The 16,970-nt window shown below is 33.9% G+C and overlaps 1 protein-coding gene across 2 annotated transcripts in view; it reads right to left on the bottom strand.

The window, feature by feature from the left end:
- The window catches only part of SGCZ (sarcoglycan zeta), a 405,020-nt gene that overhangs the window by 55,704 nt on the left and 332,346 nt on the right, over positions 1 to 16,970 (bottom strand). For both annotated transcript variants that reach the window (XM_054514715.1, XM_036382601.2), the window contains one exon: positions 16,807 to 16,894. In XM_054514715.1, coding sequence (XP_054370690.1) covers positions 16,807 to 16,894 — 88 coding nt within the window. The remainder of the gene's footprint in view (positions 1 to 16,806; positions 16,895 to 16,970) is intronic.

Raw genomic sequence — 16,970 nt, 5'->3', positions numbered from 1 at the left:
TGTAAAAAAAAAAATTGGCTATTTTTGATTCACAAAGAAAAAAGAAAGTGAAAAAAAAAATCGAAATACTTGTGATGATGCATTTTGATGAATTTAGATATGTTTATTCTATAAATGTGCAAAATGGTATTTTTTTCCCATTCCCCTCCCCCACTGAAGTTTTTAAAATGTGTTTATCAGGTTGTTGGCTTTGTTTTGAAAAAATATAAAATCTTTGTAAAAACAGGGGCAGATTTCAGATTTCAGATGCAGATGTTTGGGCATGCCCTTGTCCTGCAGCCATACTTATGGTTCAGGAAACCAAAGGATAATTACAAATAACTTAATACTAAACAGTTTCATCTTTATTTAAGAGCTGATGATAGCTTAGCCACCTAAAAGAAAGTGGCATTATAAGTACTGTGATGTTACTAATTTACACCCATCAAAGTTGTTAGCTCTGTAAGGAAAAGAAATTAACAAAAATGTGTCAGAAATCAAAAAGAGAAAAGACCTGCCACATTCTTAGTCATTATATATCACTCTAAGTGACAGCCCATGTTCCAATAACGGCTTTTAAAAACTTGTGATGCATTTAGGATAATATAGGTTTTCATTAAAAATTACTTAAATAACAATGGTCTGGAACTTTGACTAAGGAGTGCATATATTTTAGATGCTATTTGTGCTCCTTCAGAATCACATTGTATAAAAGCACACCTAGGATTCAGCTAGTCCAAAGTACCATTACAGGAAGTAAATAAATTTTAATTATTAAATAAATGGGCTTTTACTTCATGTTTCACTCAGGACTTAATAGTGTATTACTTGGTATTACTATTGCTGAAATGGTAGTTAGTGTGTTCAAGGCACTTGAGAGATTCCAAAAAACATAATACATGTTACATCTGTCTCTTTGACATAGAACCAGGTGTGAATGTTATAAAACTGGTTTAGAAAAGTTGAACTGCCTACAGAGAACTCAGTGCTATCAAAATGGAATTCTGTTTAGTTTCATTTTCATTTCCCAGTTGAAATAGGAACAAGCAGTTGCATTTGCAATATATTAGGGTATTATCTTCTTAGCTGTAAAGCAAATTGCTGTGTTCCAAAACCACTCTACCAACATACATGTCTCATAAAATGTCTGAATCTTTAATAGTGCTACTAATAAAAACAATGTCAAGTCTTAGAATATTATGCATGAACAAAGGAAGTATTTTGAAATTCTAATCTCAAACTTGTAGAGCCATCACTATTTTCAGCAAATCATATCTGCTTGAATAATGCATACTTCAGTCCAGAGAATCATGTATGAAAATCTAGCTTCTAAATTCTGTTTGGAAAGGTAATTTCTATCAAACACATGGCTACCAGAAAAGCTGTTTAGCTTTGCTAGTTCTTACTGTATTGTTATTCTACTTCATCCTAGACATGGAGTTGGCTGCACAACAGCTTTATTCAGGTTCAAGAGATGTCTATGACAAACTCTTTTCTCATCCTGTGTTCCGGAAAACTATTTACTTGTAAATTCAGATGTATAATTCTCAAATTATTATGTTTCTGTGAAATTCCTTTCATTTAAAGTATACAGGTGAAAAATATATGTATCATATTCATATATACATGGTATGTAATGATGGTTCATAACACACGCTTCGTGCACAGCAATTGTATAATTGAAACTATCATTAAACCAGCTACATTTACAATAGTACAGAGCCTAAAATTGTTTGTTTTAACTGTAGTGAAGACGCGTTAAATGAGAATGTTGGGTAGTACATGCTGTAAAAAACCAGATAATTATGGTTCTGTAATCCAGATTAACAGTAATAGAGATTAAATTTCAAAATAAAAACTATTTTGAATTTGTAGAGAGTTTGACTTACTAATTAAGTAATACAATAATAATATGAAGAATGCATGTTCTAACATTTTTCATTTTAAAGTCAATGATTACATATGGTACTTCATTATTATGATTCAGAAATAATAATTAGTACCATTATTTGCTGTGATAATAAATAGAAATAAGAACTCTCCAGTCTTACAAGGTTTAGATATGATTACAAACACTAGCAGTTGTGTCTGATTTCTCAATCACCTTCCATCTCCACCTGGCACACAACAAATTCAGACAGAAAATGATAAAAAATCAACAACCTTAAACTGAATATAGGGATTAGAATTCAAATGGAATTTACACAAAGTGATCCTTGTAAATAGGAAATATGATAAAGTTCAATATACTTTCTTCTGGTTCTTCAATGAAAAATGGGTTATTTAAACATTTATTAAATGCAGAGTTTTATGCAGAGTCTGGATGACAAAGAAAGTTACTTTTATGAGACTGTGTTGATGCTTCTAAGATAATTTTTGAGAAGTATACACCTAGATAATTTTTAAAAATATTCATAGGAATTATAAATATTATGGTATTTTGGACAGCAGAGATCTTAAAAGATTTTCAGTGAATGCAAGAGCAATCATGCAAATGAAGGATTCGTACCAGCTGAACAGAACAGAAGCATTGAGGAATTTGGAAAAGAAAGAGAAGAACTTTCAGCTGGGAGCAAAACTTCTACACAAGCAAAGATTCACAACAATCAGAATATGTTCTGCGTTCGGTTTGCTGAGGAAGGGAAGGGACCATCTTCATTATATCTAAAAAGTGTGAAAGTAGAAGGTAAAAGATCCCTTATCTCTCTCTCTCTCAATAGTTGGTGGCCATGCTGTAGAGATGTCAGAATGTTACTGTTTCTAGGAGAGGTTGATCTTCAAGGTTTCCTATTCTAATTATTATCTACTCAGACAAGGGAAGCTGGAGCAAATGCTGGGTGAGAAGAAAAAAAGCACACATTTGTTACCTTTTGTGGAAGTGAACAATAACATCTGTCAACATAAATTATTATCATAGGAATAAGGCACACATTATTATAAGAGGAAACTCAGTAGAACAATCTGAATCAGGCAGGACACTTCCTTCATCATGACCTACAGACCCAGTAATATCTATGAAATATTAGTTATATTACAGGTTTAGGACTTCGTCAAATGACATCTGACAGAAAAGTTCTGCCCTCCCAAGCTGGTTTTACTTCTAGGAACTTTGTAGAATCATAGAATCATTATGGCTCTAAAAGACTTTGAAGGTCGAACATTAACCCAGAACTCTTGATATGGTATATCAGTTTCACAGCAAAACACATCTGAAATATTGTCTGTCACCTCTGCAATAGATAGAATGCATCCTTCCTGCAACCTGTCTTCCTGGTGCACCTTGACATTGGAACCCCAGCTATGAAATAGCATGTGGGAGTAGCATACCAGCAGCAGCAGAAAACACTCTCCCATCCTATTTGTAATGAGGCCACAACAACTCAATTCTGAGCTTTTCTGCCTACTACCCCTAACATATGGTAATTTCCATGAGACTTAGAAATTACATGGCTGAACAGACCTTTGGTCTGATCAGATACAGCTGTTAATAATTTCATCAGCTATGAGCTATACTCATGGGGGAATGAAAGCAAAATGTGATTCTCTGCTTCTTGAAGGTTGTTTGAGCTTTAAGTCAACATATTTATTTTGCTTCTGTAATGGTTAAAAGGATGTGTATTGTCTGTAATTTTTTAGCTATAATATCTTAATTGCTTATATGCTTAATTGCTTACTCCTTAGATAAGAAAGCCAAGCAAGACACAGGAAGATATGTCAGGCACCAACATTTATCTGTAGGACTTCAAACTGTATGTTTTGCTCCTTTTATAATCCCATTAAGATTAATTTGCTCAAAACATGATCTAGATTCATGAACTGAGTCTTGCAGCAAGTAAAATTACTTTTGTATCGGACTTATTTCTCTCACAATACTAGAGATGTATTATAAACATACAAAAAATATAATAAACATATATTAATAATAAATAAATATACATGGTTTCTGTAAATGGATAAATTTTAAATTAGATTATTAAATAAAGTATTTAAAGTATAAAATAAATAGTAGATTAAATTTTAAATAAATATATATTATTTTTTATTACCAGTTCTGTGACATTCTCTTTCCTACATGTTTTCTTTTATTGTCCAGGAATGTTTCTTTGTGACATGAATAAATAGCCACAATATCTTAACTTCTTTTTATAGCTGCATTTATCAACTTAGATTTCATTGGCAAGCATAAAAGTCCAGCTCATGCAACTGTATTATTTATAAATCTAACATATTTTGTGCACTGCAAAATGTGAATGGGAGTAGAAAGCTAATCAGTTTTTCTTACTCATGATGAATGTAACCTGCATATTAATAAACCCTAAGAGTATTGTCCAATTCTTCAGTCTTATCCTTAACCCTGTAAATACTAGCTTTTTGTGATGGGATTATTTTTTACAACATAAATAATTTACAAAACTGAACATATACCTTTTGGTAGCTGAAGCTTACTGAAGCAGTCTGGGCACTACTTTTCCATACAAAATTAGTGGGAATATTTCCATTCTCTCTGTTAGCTAAGCTAGACTGTACGGCTATAATTATGCTGTTTGGTCACTCGGTTTTATGAAAATACTGAGTTGTTTCTAAGTAGCTGCACATTCCACTGAAGAGAAATGAGAGTTAAAAATAGACAGAACAATTAATTGTGAGGTACCTGACTACCTGCTGTACTTGATGAACACCACATTCAAATCAAATAGCAGGAACACACAGAAATAGTAAGGGGAGTTATGAAGTGTCCTCATTAGATAGATGAAACTCAAAGACAAAACAGGACTGTTGAATTTCTCCTTGGGAAATATAACATCTTGCAGATCATGTAGATAATTCCTTGCTAAACTTGTTACTGTTTATCATTATATATTTCCTTTAGGTCACAATTATAGCCAGACTTCCCTATTGAATGTTCTACCAATTTACCAGAAATTCTACTGAAAATTCACTGATGTATAAATCTCTACATCTCTACTTTATTCTTTTCTTAAAAATAAATCTGATGTTTTACTTATTTGCATCTTTTGAGGCCTAATCTCTCATCTGCAAGCTGCCTAAAATACCTGCAAGGGCCTTTATGCATCCTGCGTTATCACTCTGAGGTAACTGGACTGAAAATGAAACTGGATTAAGTGAAATACATTCACGCAACCCAATGGTTCTTTACCTTTCCTCTTACTCATTTATCCTCTGACCTTTTTAAATAACTGTTATGGATCTTACTTTGTAAAGCTTTAAAAAGAAAAGCATTTCAGTTTTGTCTTTCTTACTTGTAATATTCTCTGTAAGCATTAGGCAGTTATTCTGAGACTTTTTTCTACCCGGCAGGCATTTTCGACATTTTTGGGTGTTTTATTAATAAAAATTAAAAGCTAGCAAATATTTTTGCCCATATTCACAGAATCACAGAATCATTCAGGTTGGAAAGACCTCCAAAATCATGGAATCCAACATTTGACCTATCTCCACCTTGTCAATATATTCTTAATGCACCCTTGTTATTAAGAGATTGGTTTTGCATCTTCCTTTTTTTTTCCTCTGATGTGATTAAAAAGATACAAATTGTTCTTCCAGATGCTTTTGGCAGTTTCCCATAGACTTTAAATAAACTCTGTTGTGACTCAAAAGTATTGTATAATATTACTCACAATGTAGTGAATTAGACCATTATAATGTTTCTGAATGCAAATCAAAGCTTTTTGAGATAAAGAATTGAATTAATCACACTTGGAGAGAGAAGACCTAAACAAAGGACACAAGCTACCAGAGCACTCAGAAACTTTCTTTAAAAAGAAATGTCAAAAAACCCCTATTTCACATTTTTATAATATTAATTCAATAGTGATAGTTACTATATAAGGAAGACTATAAAAGTCTAATTTTTACAAACTGACTATTTCTCCAATTATCTGCTTTAGCTAGGGAGTTCAAATATCCTGAAGCTATCTATGCAAAAGGTCTTAACATTTCATATAATCACACTTTATCTGAGAAAGATTTAATGAAAGAATGTACAAAATACTAAAAGATACACATGACTCATCCACAAAAAGGCTACCACTGGTTACTACTGAGTAGTAAAACAAGAGAAAAAAATACAGCCTGATTACCAGAAAATTATAATTTTAAACCCTTCTGCTACTTTGCAGACCAGTGAAATGCATTTGCAGATTTCTGAGCAAGTTGCATTCGCTATGATGAAGGCACAAGACAATGAGGTCTTAACCCAGCTCTCAGGATTTCTGCATTACCAATTTAGGAAATTACTTATCTCCTTGCCCTTGACAGTGGGACAAGAGCCAGAAAGCTGTAGAAGCAGGATAAAAGCATATTTGGTCTCTTAGCTTCTGGAAGTGTCTCTTTTGATTAATGTTCTCAATGGAGTTCATTGTTGACTTGTAACACATAAGATGCAATTCAATTCACCGATGAAGACATCTACCTCAGCCAGTAACCCTGCTGACACTGAAATTCTGCATCTTTGTGATTTGAACCACTGCCAGATTGTCTACCTTTGAAATACCCTACTTATGGAGGCTACACTGATACCCTTGGGAAATCTGAAGTGTCCTTGAAAGAGTGTACGATCCTGTGTCTGGAAAAAAATATAACATAGATGCAGATGGATGTGCAAATTCAGAGACAAGACCTGCAACATAAGTGGAGTTTTCTTCTGGACTAGCTGAAAGCTTTCACATCAGAAGTATGGCAAGCCAACCAGAATCACTCAACAAGAGAAAAATAAATGTGCTAAATTAGCACCTGGCTTCTTCTTCTGCACCAGAAAAAAAATGGGTAGAAATCTTTAAGTGTGTGAAAACTTTGAGGTCATAACACGTGCAGATGCTACGGGTAATACGTATGATAAAAGAGTAGCAAAACAACTTCTGCAACCAAAATATCTATGCAAAATAACACATAAGCAAAATCATTAAGTTTTGGAACCCTAATGTTGTAATAACTTATTTTAAAGGCAAGGTAGCCCTTAATTTTGAGTTGGAAAAAAATGTTCACTCTGTATTATTTTGATCTCTAACACTTGTTAGCGATTCAGTGAATGATAACTGTTCCCAGAGACTAATTAATTTTAGATTTATGGAATGCTTTTCTTCACAGGAAGAAATCTAGTCAAGTTTAAAAATATTCAGCTAATCATTAATTCAATGCCATCTGTTCATAATTCAGTTACAACTACAATATTTATCACTCTAAGAATAGCCTAAGGAAAAAGAAGTTCTTTTTAGAGATATATTTATGTATTAAAGAAATTTTTAAAATCCATAATAAACATATCTTTAACAATGCTGTACATGCTTGAGATAAATTACATCAAGACAGCTCTGCCCATCTACAAATGGCACAATTAAACATGTCTAGTATTGGCATAATTTGGAACTTGAAACTTAATCCTGTACTAAATGGAGGCAAAAGAAAGGCAAGTGAAAAATTTCATTTATAAATAAGCACAAATAAGCAGCAATGTTCTAGCTGTGGTTATTAATTGCTATTTTACAATGTATTTTAAAGTTTCAGTGTTACATTGAAGTTCATTTTGAACTATATTTTTTATGGGATTTGGAGCAGTGGTCCAAGTGAATGAATAGAAATTAAACTTCAATACTGATGTTTTTATAAAACAATAATAATTTCAACATAACTGAGATGAAACTTCTAATAGTCTAAAGATATGTGAGGGGAATTTCCATGAAACTGAAATATTTTTATTATTTATTTTTTAATATTAGTCATCTAATTTACATGAACCAGAGCTTGCTCTCTAAGAGGTTCACAATCTCACATGGACAAATAATTTTCATGGGCAAACAGAAATGTTTCCAAGCCTGACTGTTCACTTGCAAGAATTTCTTTCACAAATAGAAACAGGCTAATTTCCCATAAATGCTTCAGTATTAAAACTGATAGAACTCAGACTTTTTAAAGATGATTTAGCTGAAGAAAGAATCTAAGTCTACATTCAAATTACTTCTCACCCCTATGTTTGAAAAATCTCTTTGCTGTTATTTCAGCACCTTTAACATGATCAGCAGGCTGTTGAATTTCTACCTCCATGTGTTCTCTAAAATAATTTGAAAATAAAGAACACCAGAAAGATCTCACTGCCCTTCTCTTTCTTTTAAATTATGTCTTTGCATTTAATTAACTTAAAATAGTTTTCTCAATTTTTACCCCTGTTTTGTCCTTCACCTCTTGGAATAATATATTCCTGACAATATTAGTGAGCTGTCTGAACATCAGGGAAGAAAGGGGTAAAAATAAAATCTTAATGTCCTGTCAGAGACTTGTTAAAGGTCCAGATGTTGTAGGTAATTTAATAATGCTTAGCACCCAGCAGCAGCCTTGTAAATGTCACAAGGCATGCACAGCAGCTGTTTTTGAAGTTAAATGAAGTATTAACTTCAGATAAAGCTGAAGACAAAGAATTAGGACCATCTTTGGAAGATGCATGCTGCCTCCTTCAAACCCACTCCTATACCTCTAAAACCTACTTATTTCCTCTAAATAACCCCATTTCTTTGACTCTTTGGATGTCTCGCCTACAAAAGAAGACCACTTCTCCTTCCCTGCTCTGAACATTTGGGCAGTAGTTAGGCTCTCTGTCCTGGCCAACAGCATGTGGGTAACAGCAGCAGGACAGATGGCAATGGATTAATGTTTAAACACTAACACTTCTGCAGCACCATGAAAAAACTAATTACCTCTTCCCACTCAGACTCTACTTCTACAGTTAAATCAATCAACTGCTCATAGTTCCAGGTCCTCTGATTTGTTATGGGGTTGGGTTGGGTGGGATGGGAAGAGGATAAAATATTTGAGAATTACAACAGAATACCTTTTTCTCTCCTTCAGTGCCAATTTTCTAGAAACAGTGCAAAGGTCTAGATTTGTATTTAAAATACAATAAGGTAAAATAAAAAGCCTGTAAAGCAGCAAAGTAAACTGGACTGAAGTACCACTGCCAGATAGCTATTGATAATTAAAATCTACTTCAGTATAGGTCCAGGCTCACTACAGGTGCTCTGGGGTGAAAGTTAGCACTGAGCTGAAACACTAAGGCAGCGAGCAGAGGCTCATACCAAGCAGATTGGACACCTGTCTGCACAGTCATTGCTGTACTCCTGCTCCCCTCCATAATCCCTGCCTGGAAAACACTGATTTAGTGCTCCCTTTCATCATTTTCATATCACCTCTAAAGTGACAGTGGGTACAGACCATTGTGCTTTCATGAGAAAAAGAGGCTTGTGGGTGGCTTCTTTTTGAAGGCTCCCCTGCAGGAAGCCAGCACGTCACCAGTCCTTAGCATGCCAGGTGTTCCTGCCAGCACCACATCAAAAACAAGGTACTGGACCTTAAAATTCCCTCCAAATTTAGATCATGGACAAACAAGGAAAGGAAATAAATTGCATGTATTTTGTCTATGGTACAAAAAGAAAATTATCAGACTATTTATAAAAGTACAAAGTGTGGTTTTCTTTTTGTCTGTCATTACAGACAGAAAAGATGCTTTCCACTTTAGATCAATACAACTTCAGATATGAACTAACATGAGCTGTACCTTGTATCCGAGGTAGAAATAGTCTTCCTGAGCTCAGACTGAGGGAGAGAAAGAGAGAAGAAAAGTTGGATCAAGACTCAAATGACAAAAACTTTTAGAGTCTGAAGAAGGTAGAAAGAAGAAAGAAAATATACTGAATGCAGAAATAAGGGGATGGGGAAGAGGTCTTAAGACCTCAGTTCTGGAAGTAGTGAAGTTATTAATTTTAAGATTCAAAGAAGATTCTGTATAACACACTACTGAGAATGAGAAAGCAAAGAATCATATCCAGTGCATAGACATTTTGGATAAGGTGTTCAATACCAATAATGTATAAGCACTCTCTCTCCCCTAAAATAACCATGCTGAAATCGCACAGAATTCAATTACTGTCCTGCTGCTTGCAGTTGTGTTTATTTATAGAGAATTTTTAATTCTTGATATCCCAACTGATGTGATATGCTCTTGTATTTCAGGAAGGAGGTATCAGGCTAAATAATGGCAATACCTTCAAGAAATAGTTACTACTTGGTCCTAATAACTGACTGAGGGATATCTTATTACTCTATTTTTACAGCATAGTTTTCATGTGTCAATGAGGGAAACTTAAGATATATTTAACACCATATAGTATTTCAAATATTAAACAGCAATGTAGTGTTATGTCTGCACATAACATACAATAAGATCATCATATGAAAGATATTGCTAAAAAACTGAAAATATGCCTAATTTATCAAATGCATTCAGAAGTACTATGTAAAGCATCTCTTTCTTTCAAAGAGATCTTGTTAACCAAGCACAAACTGGAGAGAAAATGATTGATGTAGTATATTTAATAGTTTTATGAGTTAATTGTGTAATGGATGTGTAAAAAACTATAATTTTTCAATCCAGTTAATGCAAGGGCTTGTCACAAAGGGATATTTACCATAGCTGAATTTCAACTGCATATATGAAGATTAACACAGAAAATGATGCAACTAATTTACAAGTGAAATAGAAACAAAAATTAGAAAGGAGTTGTCTTCCTCTTGATGCTGAATCAAAACAAAAAATGCTTTCTATTATTTGTAAATTATTTAAACAGAGAATTGCAAGAGAAATATGGATGAATTTCAAATAAATTATGATGTCAATTTTTTCAGAATTAGTTTGGCATACCATCAAAGTGCTAGCAAATAGGTCAAAGTTTGGACCAGTTTTCAGAGGCCTTCACATTTTCCTAATATCTCACTTCAGAATAATTAATCAGAGTGGATTATCATGATAGTTTAGCCAAAGTCATTAAGAGCATATATTAGGTGAACTCCTATCACAAAACCTGTTACAGCACAGATTGTTTGTAAAAAGACTTTCCCATGGACTAGACAGGCAGAAATGGAGGCAACGTCATGTTGCACTGTAAATTATGAGGAGGGATGAGACTCAGATTCCAGCTGGACATTTCAACTGTTCTGAGCAACATGGCTCACTTTGTGACTGCCTCTTGGCTCATCTCACGTGCTTTGCCAGGAGGAGACATAAAGCCATATGGCCTTCCAGGCACTGCTCCATCATTCCTTCTGCAGTGACTCCTGAAGATGAAAGAAATCCTTTAACTCTGCAGTTAAGTGCAAGGTAAACTAACCTGTATAAAAAAGAACAGGCTATTTCCCATTTACCTCCATTTAAAAGATCTTACAATGGATTTGTACCACAAACTAGCACATGAGATGCATTTTCACCTCCTGATAAATTTGTTATATTCCTACATTTGGGAAGAGTGCTTAACTGGCTATAAAAGTTAAAGAAATATTATACTTTAAAATTAGTACACTGAGAATGTATAGGATTTTGCTGTATAAATTATCCAAATACTCTCTGAATAACAACTACCTAATCTAAAAGTAACGGGGAAAACACCAACTAATGATTGTCAACAGAAAATTCCATTTAAGGTGCAAAAAAACCTGAAAATATGTAAGCAATGCAAGTAATTTAGCCCAGAAATTAGGGACTCTGTGTTCACTTTTTTCTGTATTAGAAAATTAAGAGGAAGTGAAGTAACTATAAGTTGAAAACCTTCACCACAATAACTTGATAAATGAAAAAATGTCCCAAAAGAACATTTTAAGCTATTACATATTCATTCTGAATTTCAATGTGAAATTGTCCTCTTTGTATATAACTGCAAAAAATGGACTACTAATTCATCTAAGTGTGGTAAAATGAATTGTCTACATTGTTTATTTGCATACATTAAAGTGGTATTAGGGACCAAAATTTATGTTTATTCAGTCTGTACTTCAGTTAAGGAATAGAAATTGAGAGAATGCTGAGAAATGGATAATTCATTTATCTGGCTTTGTTTTGCCATATCTTCTTAGCAATAATAAATATCCTACTGTACCACAGTAGTTACAAGAGCAATTGCCTTAATATGGAAATTAGACTAGCAGAATGTTTAATGCATTTCATATTTTGGAAATCTCACTGTAGTTTGGAATGACAGGTAGGCAAACCTCTTTGTAAGCAGAAGGAGAAAGCCTTTCTTTCACATACTCCTGACAAGTTCTAATCCATGTTTGCCCAGTTGAAAGGCAGAAACTGATGAGGGATCGTAAACCAACTCATCCCTTTCCTCCCAGCACTCTACTACAGATGATACAAGAACAATTATGCAGATAAGAGAAGAGCTGCGACCATTTTTTCCCTTTTCCAACAGTAAGGAAAGGGTGTATGTGTATGACCATCCTAAAACCACCCTCTTCTTGCAATACTTAGGAGAAAAGACCTTACATTTGAGACTACAGTATATGCAAACAAGATTCAAAACCAGAAACATTTCTTGTCTCATTAAGCATGTTATTAATGGATACTTAGTTCATGTTCATAAAAATCTCAAACAAATATTTGACAATACCAAAGATTTAGAGCAACATGCATACACATATTTGTACACGTACCCTATAATTATTGTTGGTACCCCATAGAGAAAGAATATATTATAACATTTTCTAACTTCCACAGATGATTCTGAAAGCAAGAATACTTGAAATGTTGTATCTTGCTTCAGATCTTCATTGATAACTAAATGTTGCAAAAAGAGCATCAGGAGTGGCCTTTAGGTGCTGAGTTACTTTGAGGCCCTCAGAAGCGAAGGGGTAGCAGGATGTGTTACCTGTTAAGGTATCACTTGATATAAGCATAGGAAACTGCCATACAGCATATAGGTATGGATGATGAAGGAGACTCCCACTCCCACAAAGTTACATACCTGCAGTTTCTCATGTCCAACAGTTTCTGCACAATAAACCAAGTACTCTTGATGGAGCATCACAAGTAAGCAAGCACATTTTAAAGACAAAGATCTTGGAATATACAAGACAAGTTTTGTGGTAAATGTATGGAAAGGATCTCCAAGTGTGACGAGTTATTTGAGTATATCTTTTAGCAGTGTTATCAGTCTTTAGCAGTGCTGTAATTGGAAATCATACATCTGCTTGCTATTTTCAAAAAGTAGCTGCAAGAATGTGATATAACTTTGGTATTCAAATATTTTTTTCTGAATTTGCATGGCTCTGGAGATCTTAGTGACTAGAAAGACCAGTTGAGGAGCTCTCCAAAGCTGTGACTTGTACAGGTCTGTCTGTGAGAGTTATGATTCTGTCTGAGGGCCCAAAGCTTAGCAGAAATTAAATGGTTTTTTTTTGTGCATTTCAGATATCCCTAGAGTTCTTTATGAATTGAAAAGGGTCAAACAGTAGCAGAAACACCTGTCAGAAGAAATTATTGCAGTTAAGGAAAAAAGTAAGAAAAAAACACCTCTCAAAAAAAAAAAGTTGAAATAATAATCCAACCTGAGGATGAATTTACATTAAATACAAATGTGTGTTTCAGTTTTAAATGTCACATTACATTTTTTTAGTGCTTGCGAGCCTAATATACTCCACTCAAAAGCAGGCAGACGTATCTAAGATATGTGCAGACAGCATGGAGACAAAAGACTTGTGGCTCAAAGGGAGCAACTAATGTGCATTTCTAAGATTGGTAGAAAAAAGAATAATTTTCCATATAAACTGTGCAAACATTGATTAAACAGAGAAAAAAGGTTGTGTAAAGGTAATTCTGTAGAAAGCACGCTGCAGAAGTATTAGTAAGTAAGGGCTGAGTGAGGAGAGATCTGACAACTTATCCAGCAAAATTCAATGGATTGTCATCTTTTCATCTTTATTCTGTACATACAATTCATGTCTGTGCTACATCTGCTCCCTTGGTCTTAAATGGCATGTCTAAAATCTGAAGGCTGTGGAGTCCTCTTGGAGATCCAGACACAAACTTGGCAGTTTCCAGACCATATGTCATGAATAGACTGGAGTACAAACCTACATCTCTCGCTCAGTTGGTACAGTTCCCAACAGCAAGCATTGCTACAGCTGTGACTTTCTCTCTGTACAGATTTTGGTGCCAGTATAAAAAATGCTGTACTGCAATAATGCAACCACTCAATCATCCAATACACTTAGTTACTTTTTTAAAGAATTATTTAATATCCTTTTTCTTCACTGCTCCTAGATTAGGATGTTTCCCAAGATGTCTTAATGATGCACTTTAATGACATATTTTGTCACTTACAGAACTGAATACCCATTAAGAGTTTCACTGGATTTTTTTCCATCTCCCTTAATGAACATATAGCCATATTCCCCCCAGCCCAATAATAACACTTTTTTACACTAATCCATCTTCCTATTACAGTTCTAACTATATGCTCTTAAGGCTGTCTTATTCTTACATGGCATGGTTTCAAACACCAGAGAAAGAATTTTTAGTTGTCCTAAAATTTGGCATGAGTGGCAATGTGGTTGCCAAACAAAGGATGAGACCAGTCTATTTGCTGGTTTGTGGTATCACTTCAGTCCTGTGAAATGAAGATAAAATGCCAATGATATCACATGTATAAAAAGTGCATTAACATCCTTTTGAATGCACTGGCATCCTTTCTTTGTAGAATGCTCCTGCCATGCATATTAATATGTAGTCTATTTTTTTTACTGCTTATTATTCAACTCTTTAAAAACTGAACAGATAATGACATTTCAAAGTTTTAACAAGAATTTTTTTTTCCCCAAGACATGATAATTTGCTTTTTTGTTGTTGTTTAAAACATTTTTCCTCACTGTTTATTTTCATTCCTTTCACTGGGCAGCCACACAAACAGTTGCTTCAGCACACATCACTAGTGAATGGACAGAGAGCATTTTTAAAGACAGGGACTTTCTGGGGCACATTTACAACTAATAGGAAAAAAAGTATTTTCTTTTGTCAGCAAACTTTGTATGGAAAAGACTCCTACCATTCTTTCAGCAAATGTGGCCATGCTTTTACCCAGACAAAAGTTAAAACTTGTCTCTGTTCTGTTTTTCACAACAAAAAAATTTAGAAGGGAGTGCCTTAATAATATATTTTTACTTTTAGATTCCTGTAAATGTCTTTGATTTCTTAATAGTACAACATTCAGGGTTTACTAATTCTGCTGGCAGTTGTGACTGTCTTTATTAAGAAGTATTTAATAAGAGATAAGGAGTATTTTAACATGCATCCAATATTGTACAGGGGATTCACCAAAAAAACCAGAAAAATATTTTTATACTTGTATAAGAAATAACAAAGGTCATATATGAAACAAAGAGGAAGAGAGATTAAAAAATAATATAAATACAATATTGCAATTTAACAAGCTTCTAGTCTCCAGGGACAGCACCAGCTGCACACCAAGAAGCTTAAGGTGTTCACCCTAATGATGGTAACATAAAAACATAGGTTTTTTTCAGGCCTTCATGTTTTTAGAATATTAACCTCTAGTGTGATGCCTTTAAGTAGGTCAGCCTCAATACAGTCACACACATTTTCAGTGCTGGATTCACTCAGCCAGAATAGTGTCAGTGATAAAAATATTATATCTATTTCAGCCAATGTGAATGTCTGCCATGGACAACTCACCTTTTTGCAGTTGCCAGCTGAAGAAGAGGTTTTAACAATAGAGTTACCAGATGATAGAGAACTGCATTTTGTAATTGCACTGGGCAAGTACAATATGGCCAGAACGGGTGTTGCCATAATTTTCCTCATCTGTACCTGCTAGCAAGTCTGGTTACCTTTGCACGCTCATTCGATGTGGTTGCTCAGGAAATCAGTGCAGATGGTGTGTCACTGCGTGCACTTGGAAAAGATTTTTACAACTAGAAGCCACTGTCTCCAGTCACTATGAAAACTTAGTATAGATTACAACTAGAGTTTAAGTTAAAATTATTTGTGGGCATAACCTCAGCACATGAGGAAAAAACAATGAATAAAACACATCTTAATCCAGAAGTAAAATGAAAAAAATGAAAACAAATAAAGTCTAAGGGGTGTCTCCTTGAATTTGATATACTAAGGTCTTATGAATGTATGTTGTTATATTTTTTATTCCATTCCCAGTCAATATATATTGTTTTGTACCAGAACTAGTAAATCATTTTTCAGTGATTCTTCTGGCCAATATTCTTAAAAATAAATTAATATCAGTACTCCTCTAGTTCAGAAAATATAAAAAACCATTACTTCATATTTATTAACTCAAGAAGTATGATTCATACTAAAAACAAAGTATAACAATAAATTTCATAAAACGGGGAGAAATACATGGTAAGTGAAACAGATAAGTAGAGGATTCTTTACTATCCATTTCATTTGGAACTGCTATATTTTATCCTTTGTAAAATATCAGTTTTAATGAATTACTGGGAATATGTTAGATTTTCATTTAATTTTTGTAGTGACTAGGAAAGCATTTTGGTTTTTTGGTTTTTTTTCTGATTTTTAACATTCTGTTACTCCAACCACTTTGAATATGTTCTGATACAAATGCCCTACACAAGTGACAGGGCCAAAGCAATTGCCACTGAAGTAATGGAGGACTGACAGAAAGTGTAAGAAAATGATGGTTATTTTCCCACTGAAAGTGTTGTTGAAACATATTTTGCTGAGGCATTTTCAGTTTGTTTTGTTACAATGGTCTCAAAAATAATATTTTTTCATTAATCTCTTTTCATATTAGCTATTTTGAAGCATTTCTAGTTCTTCTTGAGCTAATGCTGAATCATGCTCTTATGTTCCATTGTATGCAATGGTTTTTGAGTATGGTGATGAGATTCTTTTTCCTGACTATTTAGTAATATTTTATGTGTGATGACAATAAATGAAACCTATTAATAAAGCTAAATTGATAAACATAACAGTCAATAAAGAACACTCACCTACTGTCAGTTGTCCAGTTAACTGTCCCATGTGATTTCTTGCATTCACTGTTACATTTCTGTCAGACTGTAAGACCAGTGGACTATCCTGGGAAATATGTATGAGACAATAAATGAGAGAACAAAAAATTGAGGTAAAATTAAGTTAGAACTTAGTATTAACA

Source organism: Molothrus ater, chromosome 4, assembly GCF_012460135.2.
Source record: "Molothrus ater isolate BHLD 08-10-18 breed brown headed cowbird chromosome 4, BPBGC_Mater_1.1, whole genome shotgun sequence".
NCBI lineage: Eukaryota > Metazoa > Chordata > Aves > Passeriformes > Icteridae > Molothrus > Molothrus ater.
The sequence above is the reverse complement of the archived record's forward strand: the minus strand, read 5'-3'. Positions and strand labels throughout refer to the sequence as shown.